The sequence below is a fragment of the Notolepis coatsorum genome, assembly GCF_963971535.1.
Source record: "Notolepis coatsorum genome assembly, chromosome: 5".
NCBI classification, from domain to species: Eukaryota; Metazoa; Chordata; class Actinopteri; order Aulopiformes; family Paralepididae; genus Notolepis; species Notolepis coatsorum.
In genome coordinates, this window is record NC_140169.1 from 132,896,628 (window position 1) to 132,908,943 (window position 12,316).

The following is a 12,316-nucleotide window of genomic DNA, read 5'->3' on the forward strand; positions in this document are numbered from 1 at the left end:
GTGAGTGTGTGGGTGAGTGAGTGAGTGGGTGAGTGAGTGTGTGAGTGAGTGAGTGGGTGGGTGAGTGAGTGAGTGAGTGAGTGAGTGAGTGAGTGAGTGGGTGAGTGAGTGAGTGAGTGAGTGAGTGAGTGAGTGAGTGAGTGAGTGAGTGAGTGAGTGAGTGAGTGAGTGAGTGAGTGGGTGAGTGAGTGAGTGAGTGAGTGAGTGAGTGAGTGAGTGAGTGAGTGAGTGAGTGAGTGAGTGAGTGAGTGAGTGAGTGAGTGGGTGAGTGAGTGAGTGAGTGAGTGAGTGAGTGAGTGAGTGGGTGGGTGAGTGAGTGAGTGAGTGAGTGAGTGAGTGAGTGGGTGGGTGAGTGAGTGAGTGAGTGAGTGAGTGAGTGAGTGAGTGAGTGAGTGAGTGAGTGAGTGAGTGAGTGAGTGAGTGAGTGAGTGAGTGAGTGTGGGAGTGAGTGAGTGAGTGAGTGAGTGAGTGAGTGAGTGAGTGAGTGAGTGAGTGAGTGAGTGAGTGTGGGAGTGAGTGAGTGAGTGAGTGAGTGAGTGGGTGGGTGGGTGAGTGAGTGAGTGAGTGAGTGAGTGGGTGAGTGAGTGAGTGAGTGAGTGAGTGAGTGAGTGAGTGAGTGAGTGAGTGAGTGAGTGAGTGAGTGAGTGAGTGGGTGAGTGAGTGAGTGAGTGAGTGAGTGAGTGAGTGAGTGAGTGAGTGAGTGAGTGAGTGACGTCGTCACAGAGAGGCTGCTTCATCAACTTGTTCCCTTAAAAATATAGCGAGTAATAAATTACGAGGACATTGATCTATTTCGGGGAGGGGGGACTGTTGCATCAGGACCTGAGGGTGTTCCGGGCATCGTTGAGTTATGAATTATTTAAAGGAACAAAACGCTAACAATAGAGCTGGACATGAAGAGGAAACACCCATACATGCCGGCCGTATAGCCACGCCCAGGTGGGAGGTTTGTCTCGTGGGCTGTGACCGCAGGGAAACAGGATTCTGGGAGAGCCAAGAAACACCCGTCATTTACTTCATGACTATGTGTCACTCTGACAAGTGTAATAGGACTCATGGGGGATGGGGGCTAAAATAACACCTCGACGACATGAAACCGGACAGAGTTTCTCCCTCTTGATCTCTTCAAGCCGAAATAAATCCCTTTCCTCCAAACATGCAATCACATAAACTAACTACGAGCAACAAGACAAGTCTGACAAGTCTATTTCACATGAAGAATCAGAGCTCCAGTCATGTCTCTGAAACCGTCCGCCGGTTAACCTCATTTCCCTATCCTAGAAAGTGTTAGCAAAGCTGCCACTGCCTTAAAACAGCAAGCCCTATTTAAGAACTAACCGATGCTAAGAATAGAACACAGCATTTTGGGGATTATTCCGAAAGTCCCAAGCTTTTTGATGGGAGGGGGGGGGGGGGGGGGGGGGGTTGGGGGGCTAGGAAAGTCAGAAGAACAAATTAATTCAAATTGACTTACTGGATTGAAAAAAATATGTTTCCTAGAAAGAAATCTGAATCTGTCGTCTTATTTTCGGGGTCTACAGTAGACTTCTAAATGTCATTACAAATCATTAATATACAAATCATTAATGATGCAGCCTACTCAGCCGTGCGTCGTGAGCCCTCGTGTCACAGAGAGTGGAGGTCGGAGCCCCCTCTGCCCTATCTCCTCTGCCCGCGGTGCAAGGTGCACGGTCCCCCCTGTGTGTTTCAAATAGCTAGTCTCCAAGGCTCTGTCGCGACCGGTCCGGGTCCCCTACAACCGTCCGGGTCGCAGCCGCCATGTGCTCCGAGGACTGGGGCAAGCCCACCTGTTGAACCGAAACCAAGCCAGTTCTGAGGTCCCCCCTTCGCCCACTGGGTTCCCAACTCGTACAATCTCGGCTCAGGGTCGTCTTATAATACGCTAGTGTCTTATTGATATAGTTCATGCTATTTCCTGAAGGCTGCCTCCCCTCCCCCTCCCCTCTGCCCCTCCCCCGTGCTGCTATGATATACCTGAAATTCCTCCAAGAGGATCAATAAATCAGTAATAATCAATATTATCTTATCTTATCTTACAGTAAAGCTGGTCACAGGTTCACAGGACAACGATCACCAAGTCACAGCAAACAAACAACAACAACAAAAAATAATAAAATAAACGCTTATATACAGTATATCAGAACTTACTGATATCATGGAAAACAAAACACAGTGTCCCATTATCACCCAAAAAGGCACAGTTTTGTGGCTGCCGTAAGGGGTGGCTGCTGGAGCGCTATCAAGACACTGATGATGTCATTTCCCCTGTGACGCTCATAACAACCCCGAGGCCACTCTAAACAAACCAACAACACACTTTACGACGCCGTCGGGGCCTGCCCTTCCACAGACATGCTGTACTCAACACAATACAGTACTCTGTTCAACAGCAGCAAACCCGTCTCCTTGGCCACAGTGCACTAAAAAAGAGGGAATGTCGCAAAGTTTCAGCTTGGATGTCGGGGGCTGTGTTAGCAACCATTCACTACTGTCTCCCATAGCAAGAATGAGGAAAGCCCCCCCCCCCCCCTCCCCCTCTGATATATGATGTCATCATACCGGTGTAGCGGGTATTCGATATCGGGCCGATACCAGGGTAAAAACAGGGTATCGCACAATACCCCCGATACTCAAATTCGATACCAAAGACCACGTGCGACAAGACAGAAATCAAATTGAGAAAGACGCATTAATCAAAATAATTTGTTGTCAAACTAATGGTCTATGATGTCTATACTTTTCACTAATGGATCAGAACTCTGTAATAGCTGAAACGTATAAAGTTTAGTACACTGAATGATCGGTTATTATCGGCGGGACCTATGATGCATGTCCTCCCCATATCTTCTCCCAACTTTCCTCTGCCCGTGTCCTATCCGGAATAAAAGCTGTAAAATGCCGAAAAACCTAATCTTAAAAACAATCACAATCACTGACCAAGGCTTTTTTTTGCCTGACCCTTTCACTACCACACTACCAAAGGGTTAACCCTTTCACTGCGACAATACAGAAGGTACAGAAGTGAAAGGGTTAAGATGAAGACAAGAATCTATGGAAATAATACTCTTTGGTTAAAAAGAAACCATAGTTTTGGGCAACGTTCGTCCCGTTAGAGGAGGTTCTGGCATGGACATTCTTAACAAGTTATGGATATGTGTTAATCATTGGGCATGGGGAGTGGCACTAGCACTACAGTGACCTCAGCTTGTTGTGAGATTTAAATTAAAACACAAGCAGCCTGCCAGGGGTGGCCTGATTAAAACAGGTAGTCATGATGTGTGGCAAATATAAGTAAATGATGCTGATTTGGCATTCAAACTGAGTGGGACTGAGTAAGGACATTCTTCTCTGATGGATCACAGAAGATCAGTGAGTGACGTTTATAATATGTGCCTCCGCCATATTTGGATGGTGATGGGACAGCCCATGAGTAGCTGGTGATGAATCACCTCCATGCATCATGCATTTTACATCAAGAATGTCCTAGATTACCTAGACCTAGAAGTTCGGACATGATCTAACGATACAGAAAACAAAGAGGTAAACATGGCAACATTTTATAAACGTGTGTCTGTGTTTTTCTATGTCAATCAAATAAGTTGGAAGAAAGAAATAAGAAAGAAATAAGTTTCCCAAAATGCATAACTGTGTGACAACGTAGCCAGGGCCAGCCTCATCATGACGTTAATTGTGTGTATTTGTAAAACAGTTGGTGGTCTACTAACTATACTGATCTACTCCAGCTGGCTATCTGAATTCACTTCACACCAACTTCACTACTCAAACACCGCGGCGCTATTACAGTGACAGGCTAAATATCCCATTTCAAATCAAGGACAGTTGAGACTATAGGTTATTACAGCAGTGTAATAATAATAATAATAATAATAATAATAATAATAATAATAATAATAATAATAATAATAATAATAATAATAATAATAATAATAATAATAATAATAATAATGATAATGATAATAATAATAATAATAATAATAATAATAATAATAATAATAATAATAATAATAATAATAATAATAATAATAAACAATATGCTGGCCAGTAGCCGTTACGGGTCTACACAAAAGCGGAGTTGAACATTTCATAAGGGGGGGAAAAACCCAATACTTACTGCTTTAGGCATGTTTGTTCTTTTCCCCTTGCTCTTGTAAGCTGTAAAACCGTGTCCCAAAAGAAGTGGCTGCTCCTCCTTATACCGCGCCGACGATCTGCTCACTCACAGTGCCTTCCTGGAGAGGTAAAGAGGAGAAACGAGTTTCACCCACTTCACTGATAATTAGTCAGATACTAAGCCGTCCTTTAAGAGTGCTCGTCGCTCATGGAGGCATCGTGATTGAATCACACTGTATGCAAATGTGCCAGGATCAAATATGGAACTCCGCCTCACCCAATAACTATGGTGAAATTAGTCTCCACCCTGAATTCGCTCGACTGGGAAGGAAACCCTCAACGAATGGACACCAGTAAATAACTTGAGACAGTATAATTTTAGCATATTACTGCCCCAGCCGCCTTGAGATTCCTACGGGGGGGGGGGGGGGGGGGTGTAAATATCAAACCAAAGGAATTGGGTTCACAATGTTTCGGAGCTGAATGAAAAAAATCGACCACTTGCTACATTTGAGCAGCAGTAGCCGAATGATGATTCATCATTAAAATGCCTCCGAAATGACACCATGCAGTTTCAACACAACTAATCAAAATGACAACGTACATATAATAAGGAACTATATATCTTCAACTTGCATATCGGGCGCTCTCTGAGAACGCGCGTGAACGTTCCCAGTCAAATACATTTGCCAAACAAAACAAAAAAGCAATGTCGACTAAAGCGATGAATGCATTTAATCGTATGTTGAATACCCCCCTAAATAGCCACACTATCCACTAAATTAGGCTACAGTAGCACAAACCCTATAGGCTATTTTATAATTACTTTTGAGCATAATAACCTACAACTGGGTTGCAACCAGCAGCCACATCCCACTCTTCTTACTCCCAGAGACACCTGTTGTTCCCTCCTTTGTGAGAGAAGGCGCAGCTGCACATTCGTGAAAAAGTAGCCCGAGCGCGTCTCCAATCAATCAATCTCGTCACGCCGATCGGCTTCATTCGATGCAATACACGGATGTATATTTGTCCAAAGTATTACCTGAACTGGGTTTAACTTCAGCTGGTGATTCTACGGCAGTCTTGCAGCCGCCCGCAGCAGATGTCCCCCTCCCTCTCTGCTGAACTCGCTGCGCGTCTCCTCGGCGCGCCTCCAGCTCCAGCGCACAAGTCGCCCGTGTTTCGTCCCCGCTGTCACCGGTAGAGGCTTCTGTAGTAGCGGCCGGGGGCCGGGGAGAGTTGACTAAAAAAAACCAAATGCTTGAGTTACGGGAGTACGGGACGCGTCTATTCAGTGGTCATCATAATTATGGTTAATTACATTGTTTATCGGTACATACTCTTTTTGTATCACAAACAGTACTCTATTTGCAAATCTGGTATCATGTCATAAATATGTAGCAGTAGCCTACTGTCTATCTGTATGTCATATATGTCCTGATGAATTGAAAATCGGGCACCCTGATGTAAACAACACCAAAGTCTTTCTCTGGTCTGCATGCCCTTAACAATTGTGTGTATTGAGCCGTACTGTATTTGTACCCATTCTGCAATCTGTTAAATAAAGTTTTCAATCAATCAATCAATCAATCAATCAATCAATCAATCACATCTGTCTGTGCTGTAACATGATAATAACGCAGTATTGGGTGCTGACACAAAACGTACAGTACCATAAATGTCATGTATGTTGTGTATGTCATAAATGTCACTATGAATTGAAAATTGGGGACCCTGATGTAAACAAGACAAACGTCTTTCTCTGGTCTGCATCCCCATCCGTACTGTATTTGTACCCATTCTGCAATCTGTTAAATAAAGTTTTCATTCATTCATTCATTCATTCATTCATTCATTCATTCATTCATTCATTCATTCATTCATTCATCAACAGACAATAAACTTAATTATCTTATCTTATGCCACAATTGATGGAGATGGCACATAGCCCACCATGCCTCCAACCTGGCTAGACATGTCTTCAGACCAGATGTGTAGTCCGCATAGACAAGTAGGCCTACTTCCAGTGAGTCTGAAACAACTTGATGTGAGAAATGTGAGTCTTCCCCCCTTGTTTGGCTTTACAGGTTTACCCAGCCGTCGTCATTCGCCATTCAATAACACTTGACTCAAACTAGAGTTGTTGTGTATTAGCTGCCATATTACCAGGTAATCGTGATATCCATTGAACAATACGACACAGAGGGGTTACTAAATTACTAGTCGAAACATAATTATTAAACTAAAGGTGGAGTCCCTAATATATCCTGAATATATCTATTTTATTACAAGTGCAGGTTGCTTCCCCGAACCCAATTTGTTTGGTCTGTCTGTTTCCAGAATAAATCATTAACCCTTTCAAAACGGCCGGAGATGACAACTAAACACAATTGTGTCACACAGCAACGTGGTGTACTACAGCATATTGGTCAATGTTAGTTAAATGTGGTTTATTATACATCATTTTTATTGACTTCAAGCAGGTTTAACAGCTTCACAGTTTCAGTTTGTGGGGGAACTGTGCGTCAGAGGCGCGCGTCATGTAAACCACGCCCATACGCCCAAGGAAGAGCAGCGAAGTAGACGGGGAGTGTCATAATAGAGTTGACCAATAGTTTGACAGGACTAAAATAGAGCCATATATATCTGAGGTAACGAGGCCCTAGTTCGCTACAAAGTCACAGCATAAACGAAAGCAACAGGTACAGTAGTAGCATACCACAGGCGATGGGTCCATAGTTATTTATGAAAAGCAGCCAGTTTCGTCAGGCGTAGCTAGAATTTATTAGGATGGGGAAATGAATAAATGCTGTGAATATTACTTTTGTAACGCAAACAAGTGTTCAAGAATCAAGACATTACTTAGATGTTTGCATATATCACATCACTACCAGACAGCTGAATAAACAATAAACGGCTAGAGGATTTAGCCAATGCAAATAGACACAAAACAGCTAATCCATTTGAATGTTTCAGTAAACATTTGAAAGCACCGTCGGCTGTAACTGTTCTAAACCCACAGTCGTTTTATAATACCAACTACTTTCGAGGATAAAACCTTGTTTTTTCTGCTTGCTGTGGTTGGCGTGGATTATTAGGCTATTTATAAATGGACTACAGCTTGTAGTGCACATTGTAAAAGAGAAAAAAAAACATAATGGGTTCTGCTTTGAAGATTCAGTCCAGGAACCTAGGGTTCCCCAAATAACCCGTAGGAGTTGGAGAGCTGTGGATCACTTTTGTAGGGTGCTTTCATTTCATGCTTTGAAAATGTGCATTTAGTCTATTTGCCAACACAATGAACCCGGACATTTTGGAACCACCAAACTTTTATGATATATATGGATAGTATGGGTCACCAGCACTTAGAAACTGCCGGATGCTAAGTTGTACATGTTGGGCAACTTTTTTTATTTGCATAATTAGCTACATTTGCATAATCACTGGACAAATCTCGGAAACTATCAATTTCAACAATGTTGGAGTGGTTTTGGGGGTTATTCGGGATGCTGAATCCATTTATGATACTCAAGAGTTTCGGAATTGCAATATTTACTGGAATTTACCAAATTTCAATTTCAAGAGAAATTCTGCTGAATAATATTATGGGGAAACTTACTCCTTGCTTACAAGTCTTGGTTATCATAGACTCAGGTCTACTGTAAGCTTTAAGTCCCACATTAACAAGGTGACAAAAACATAATTCTTCCACCTTAGAAACAAAGCTAAAGTACAACCATTTCTAAATCAAAAGGATGCTGAAAAACGGATCCATGCCTTTATTTCAAGCCGACTGAAGAAAATACTTCAGCTTATTCAACTCTCAGCTATTACACTGGCTTCCGGTAACATTTAGAATTGATTTGAAGGTCCTCCTCCTTATGTACAAAGCCCTAAATGGAACCAGACCAAGCTATATTGGCAATTTTCTTGTCAACTACATGCCCCCAAGAACACTACGATCATCTACTTCTATCATCTTGTATTTTTATTTTCTGCATTGCATTTATTCTGTCTATTTTATGCTCATTTGATGTATTCTAGTGTATTTTCTGCTGTGAAGCGCTTTGGACTGCAATTCTTGTATGGAATTTGTACAAATAACGTTTATTATTATTATTGCCATCCTTAGAGTTATTTGCTACCTCTATCTAGCAGGTCTAAAATTATTTGAAATGGTTTTGTTAACCCTCCTGTTATCCTCAAATTGACTTTACACTCTTTATCCTTGGGGACATTTTGACCCCAGCAGTTTAAACCTCCAGAAAATGATCATAATCAAAAGTGTTACCCAAATGTATGTTTCAGGTGCTTCATGTTACTTTGTTGATTACCTAAATAACCATTTAAATAAAACATTACCCCTACTCCCCCCCACCCACCCAATTATACATACATAATATATATTATGTTGTTCAAGTGGGGAGTGGGCCCATGATAACTTTCCGTTTTTGGAAAGTAACGTGTCTGCTTGTGGTTGAGAGACAACAGGAGCATCTGCACTAAGGGTCTCATTCTCATCAGAGGAGGACGCCTCATAATCCGGGTCTCAGACACATTCTCTCCTATGTCACTTTCACCATCAAATATCTGTGACAAAACTTCACTGGCAGAAAACTTTTTCTTCAAGGTAATTTTCAAATTAGAGTTTAGAAGGCTGGCTGCTATGCAAGCTATGTTTGCTCCTCCCCTATGTTGCGTAAAGTTTAGGTAGTAAAAAATCACAAATAACAATAAAAATACAGTTCGGGATATACATTCTAAAATATATACATTCTAAAATATACAGCCAAAAATATACAGTAACATTTACAGTAATAAATGTAGAATTTTTTTAATAAAAATGTTTAAATGTATATGTAAAAATAAGAAGTCAAAAGTCCAGGAAGATTACCAGAGTTTGTACTGTCACTCTGTGGTGAGGCAGTGAGGCACAGTGATGCGTTGTATACTCTGATGGTTGTTGGAATTAAGGACTTCCTGTGCCGTTCAGTGTTGCATCTAGGGAGTCTTAGTCTAACACTGAACATGCTCCTTCTATCAGCCAAGTCTGTGTATAGCGTGTGGGAGGGGTTGTCCATGATGGCGTGGAACTTAGCAAGGCTCTTCCTCTCTGACAGATGAAGAGTCTAGCTCCACTCCCACCATGTTACTGGCCTTCCTGACCAGCTTATTTGTCACATATAAGGTACATGTACATTACAGTGAAATGCTTGGTTCTGTATGAGCCCCCTGAGATTGTGCTTCAGACAATAAAAAAGTAAAAAAAATAAAGACCAAACACTATACAAAATATACAAACTAGTACAAGTACACAATGCAAACAAATGCAAAGATGAGTTAGAGAGGTAGTGCAAATCTTTTACTAATAAATAGATACAATATGGTGTAGTGTTAAAAAGTGTTTAAAGTTAATGTTAAAGGTGAGTGTTATTCCATACACATGGAATATGTATCTCGATACGATAGAGGGCACACATTGTGAAAACGAAGAACAATTTACCGCCTATAATAGAGGCCTTGCACAGAGTGTTTAGAATGCCCATTTCTCCTTGTTAGGGACCAAGCAGTGTGACAATGAGGAAACAGGAGTTGTAGATGAAAACTGGGTTTTTATTTACCCACAAGGTGCAAAACCATTGCAAATCAAGAATTTGATAACTAGGACTATAGATGGGTTTCTCGTCCACGTCAGACTCAGCAAGGAGGCCAAAAGGAATGTAATAATCCTGGTCAGAACAATGGGGCAGACTGTATAGAGGATACTTTGTAGGACATGACCTTGAGAACATTTGAAACTGTTTGGGGAGAGATTTCACACAGACACAACCAGGAATGAGGAAGATATGAATAGTGATTTACAATTGTATCTCTTTGTTCCTGGATTGTAGCCAGCTCTTCATAACAACTCATCAACAATAGTCTTCCGGGATTCTGAAATCGGGGAGGAGATAGCGGGGGGAGCAAATTAATGAATGTGGATGAGAGCCGTGATGTAAGTGATTGCAGCTACGGCTGTGGGGGTGCTGGAGACATGATCGAATAGACTTGTATGCGCCTGAATCTCCTGAACACGGCGCGACCCATTCCTAATCGATCAGCACTAAATCGGCAGAGAAAAAGCCCATTTTTAAGCACCTATTCCCCATGCACATGCGCAGATTGCCCACGGATTGTGACGCCACACACACCCGCCCTGGACTGTTCCATCAGAGGGGGGAGCTTCGGTGGTAGTGTGAGTGGCTACAGACCACTGCACTTAAATATAAACATTAGTCTACCTGGAGACTCAATGAGGTAATTGTAGATGTCGCCATAAGACGCGTCTGGCCATTTAGTGGGATCATTGTTTCATTATCCTGTTCGGCTGAAAGGACACTGGCCACCGAAGCTCGCCCCTCTGATGGAACAGTCCAGGGCGCTTCATTACTTAAGGCAACCTTCTTGCGTTCAGCGGCCCACGTGACCACGCCTAGCACGCCCCCGCGGCGACGCGGCAGCGCCAGAGTGGCAGAGCGGCAGCGGCGCGCAGGTTGCTGCACGCAATCCCCCCTGTTTTAACATCGATGGTTAGCTCAACTCATTCGCCAGCTTGCTGTGGAGCCTGCGGTCCAGTTGGTGACAAGTTCGAATCACTTAATTTTTTTTTTTTTTTTTTTTATGTTTAATTAATTTATCGCCTCTCTATATAAACGTCTTTCTTTCGCCAGTTAAGTTTAGGCATTCTTTCGGAGTTGGTTAAGGTTAGGGTTAAGTTTAGGCATTATTTCGGAGTTGGTTAAGGTTAGAGTGTCGCAGAGCATGGCAATAGAATGCCTGTCTTTCTTTCGCCGGAGCAGCAGCCTATTTCCGCTCTGCCGCTCTGCGGCTCTGCCGCGGTCACATGGGTGTCGTGGCCAATCAGAGAAACGCTGAACGCAAGTAGGTTACCTTAAAGGGGAACTATCTTATAAATGGCCTTTTTCAGTGTTTAGCATTGTTTCCTAGCTATGTGGACTTATATTAATATGATCTATGTCTCTAATTATCATATTGGCGCATTCTTCCAATTCTCCTCTCACAATATCCACCCTCACTGAACTGAGTCATCTGAAAATGTGATGATTTGTGATGTCAGAAAGACACCGCTGCATGATAATGTTCAGGCGAGTCAGTAACTTACCATTGTGGTTGGAGCCCAGCCTCAAAACGGCTTAGGATCTTGAGGTAGAAAAATGCTGTTTTTGAGGACTTGATTAGAAATACAAAACAATGAATTAAAAAAAATTAAAAATTACAGATGTGTTCCATAAACTCACAGGAATTGTGTAAAAGTGCCCAAATAGTGAAAGAAATAGTAAAATAGTTCCCCTTTAAGTGTTCACGCGTCAAGGGCGGGTGTGCGTGGCGTCACAATCCGTGGGCAATCTGCGCATGTGCATGGGGAATAGGTGCTTAAAAATGGGCTTTTTCTCTGCCGATTTAGTTCTGATCGATTAGGAATGCAACCACTTACATCACGGCTCTCATCCACATTCATTCATTTGCTCCCCCCGCAATCTCCTCCCCGATTTCAATGTAACGTGGAAGTGTAGTGGTCTATTAGGCGCTCTGCAAATTAAAGTTATTATTATTATTATCATTCTGTTTACAATTGAACATTCCATGAAAATTATCTATAAATTCTGCATCTTCTGAAACATTTATAAACAGAAAATTCATAAAAAATGGCACCAAAATTTGGTAAATTCCAGTAAATATTGCCATTTTGAAATTTTTTCTTCTCTTAAGTATCATAACTGGATTCAGTATCCCGATTAACCCCCAAAACAACTCCAACATTGTTGAAATTGATCAAGTAGTTTCTGAGATTTGGCCATTTAGGCGATTATGCAAATGTATGCTAATTATGCAAATAAAAAAAGTTGCCCAACATTTACAACTTAGCATCTGGCAGTTTCTGAGTGCTGGGGATCCGTACTATCCATATCCATCATAAAACATTGGTGGTTCCGAAATTTCCGGGTTCACAATGGGGCTCTATGGGATGGCAAATAGACTAATTAGTTAATGTTTAAATAATAGTATAATACATAATATTAATTTAAATAATAATAATACTACCGCATTTTATAGAGACTTATGTGTTACTGTGTTCATTTGGTTGTAATACATGTGAAATGCA

The 12,316-nt window shown here is 41.9% G+C and overlaps 1 protein-coding gene across 1 annotated transcript in view; it reads right to left on the reverse strand.

Moving 5' to 3' along the window:
* ezrb (ezrin b) overlaps window positions 1–5,313 on the reverse strand; it is a 49,648-nt gene extending 44,335 nt beyond the window's left edge. Inside the window, exons 1-2 of the mRNA XM_084314528.1 lie at window positions 5,195–5,313; window positions 4,154–4,271 (exon numbers count right to left, since the gene is read on the reverse strand). Of these exons, the coding sequence (XP_084170654.1) occupies window positions 4,154–4,165 (12 nt within the window). The 5' untranslated portion in view covers window positions 4,166–4,271; window positions 5,195–5,313. The remainder of the gene's footprint in view (window positions 1–4,153; window positions 4,272–5,194) is intronic.
* Window positions 5,314–12,316: the final 7,003 nt, after the last annotated feature.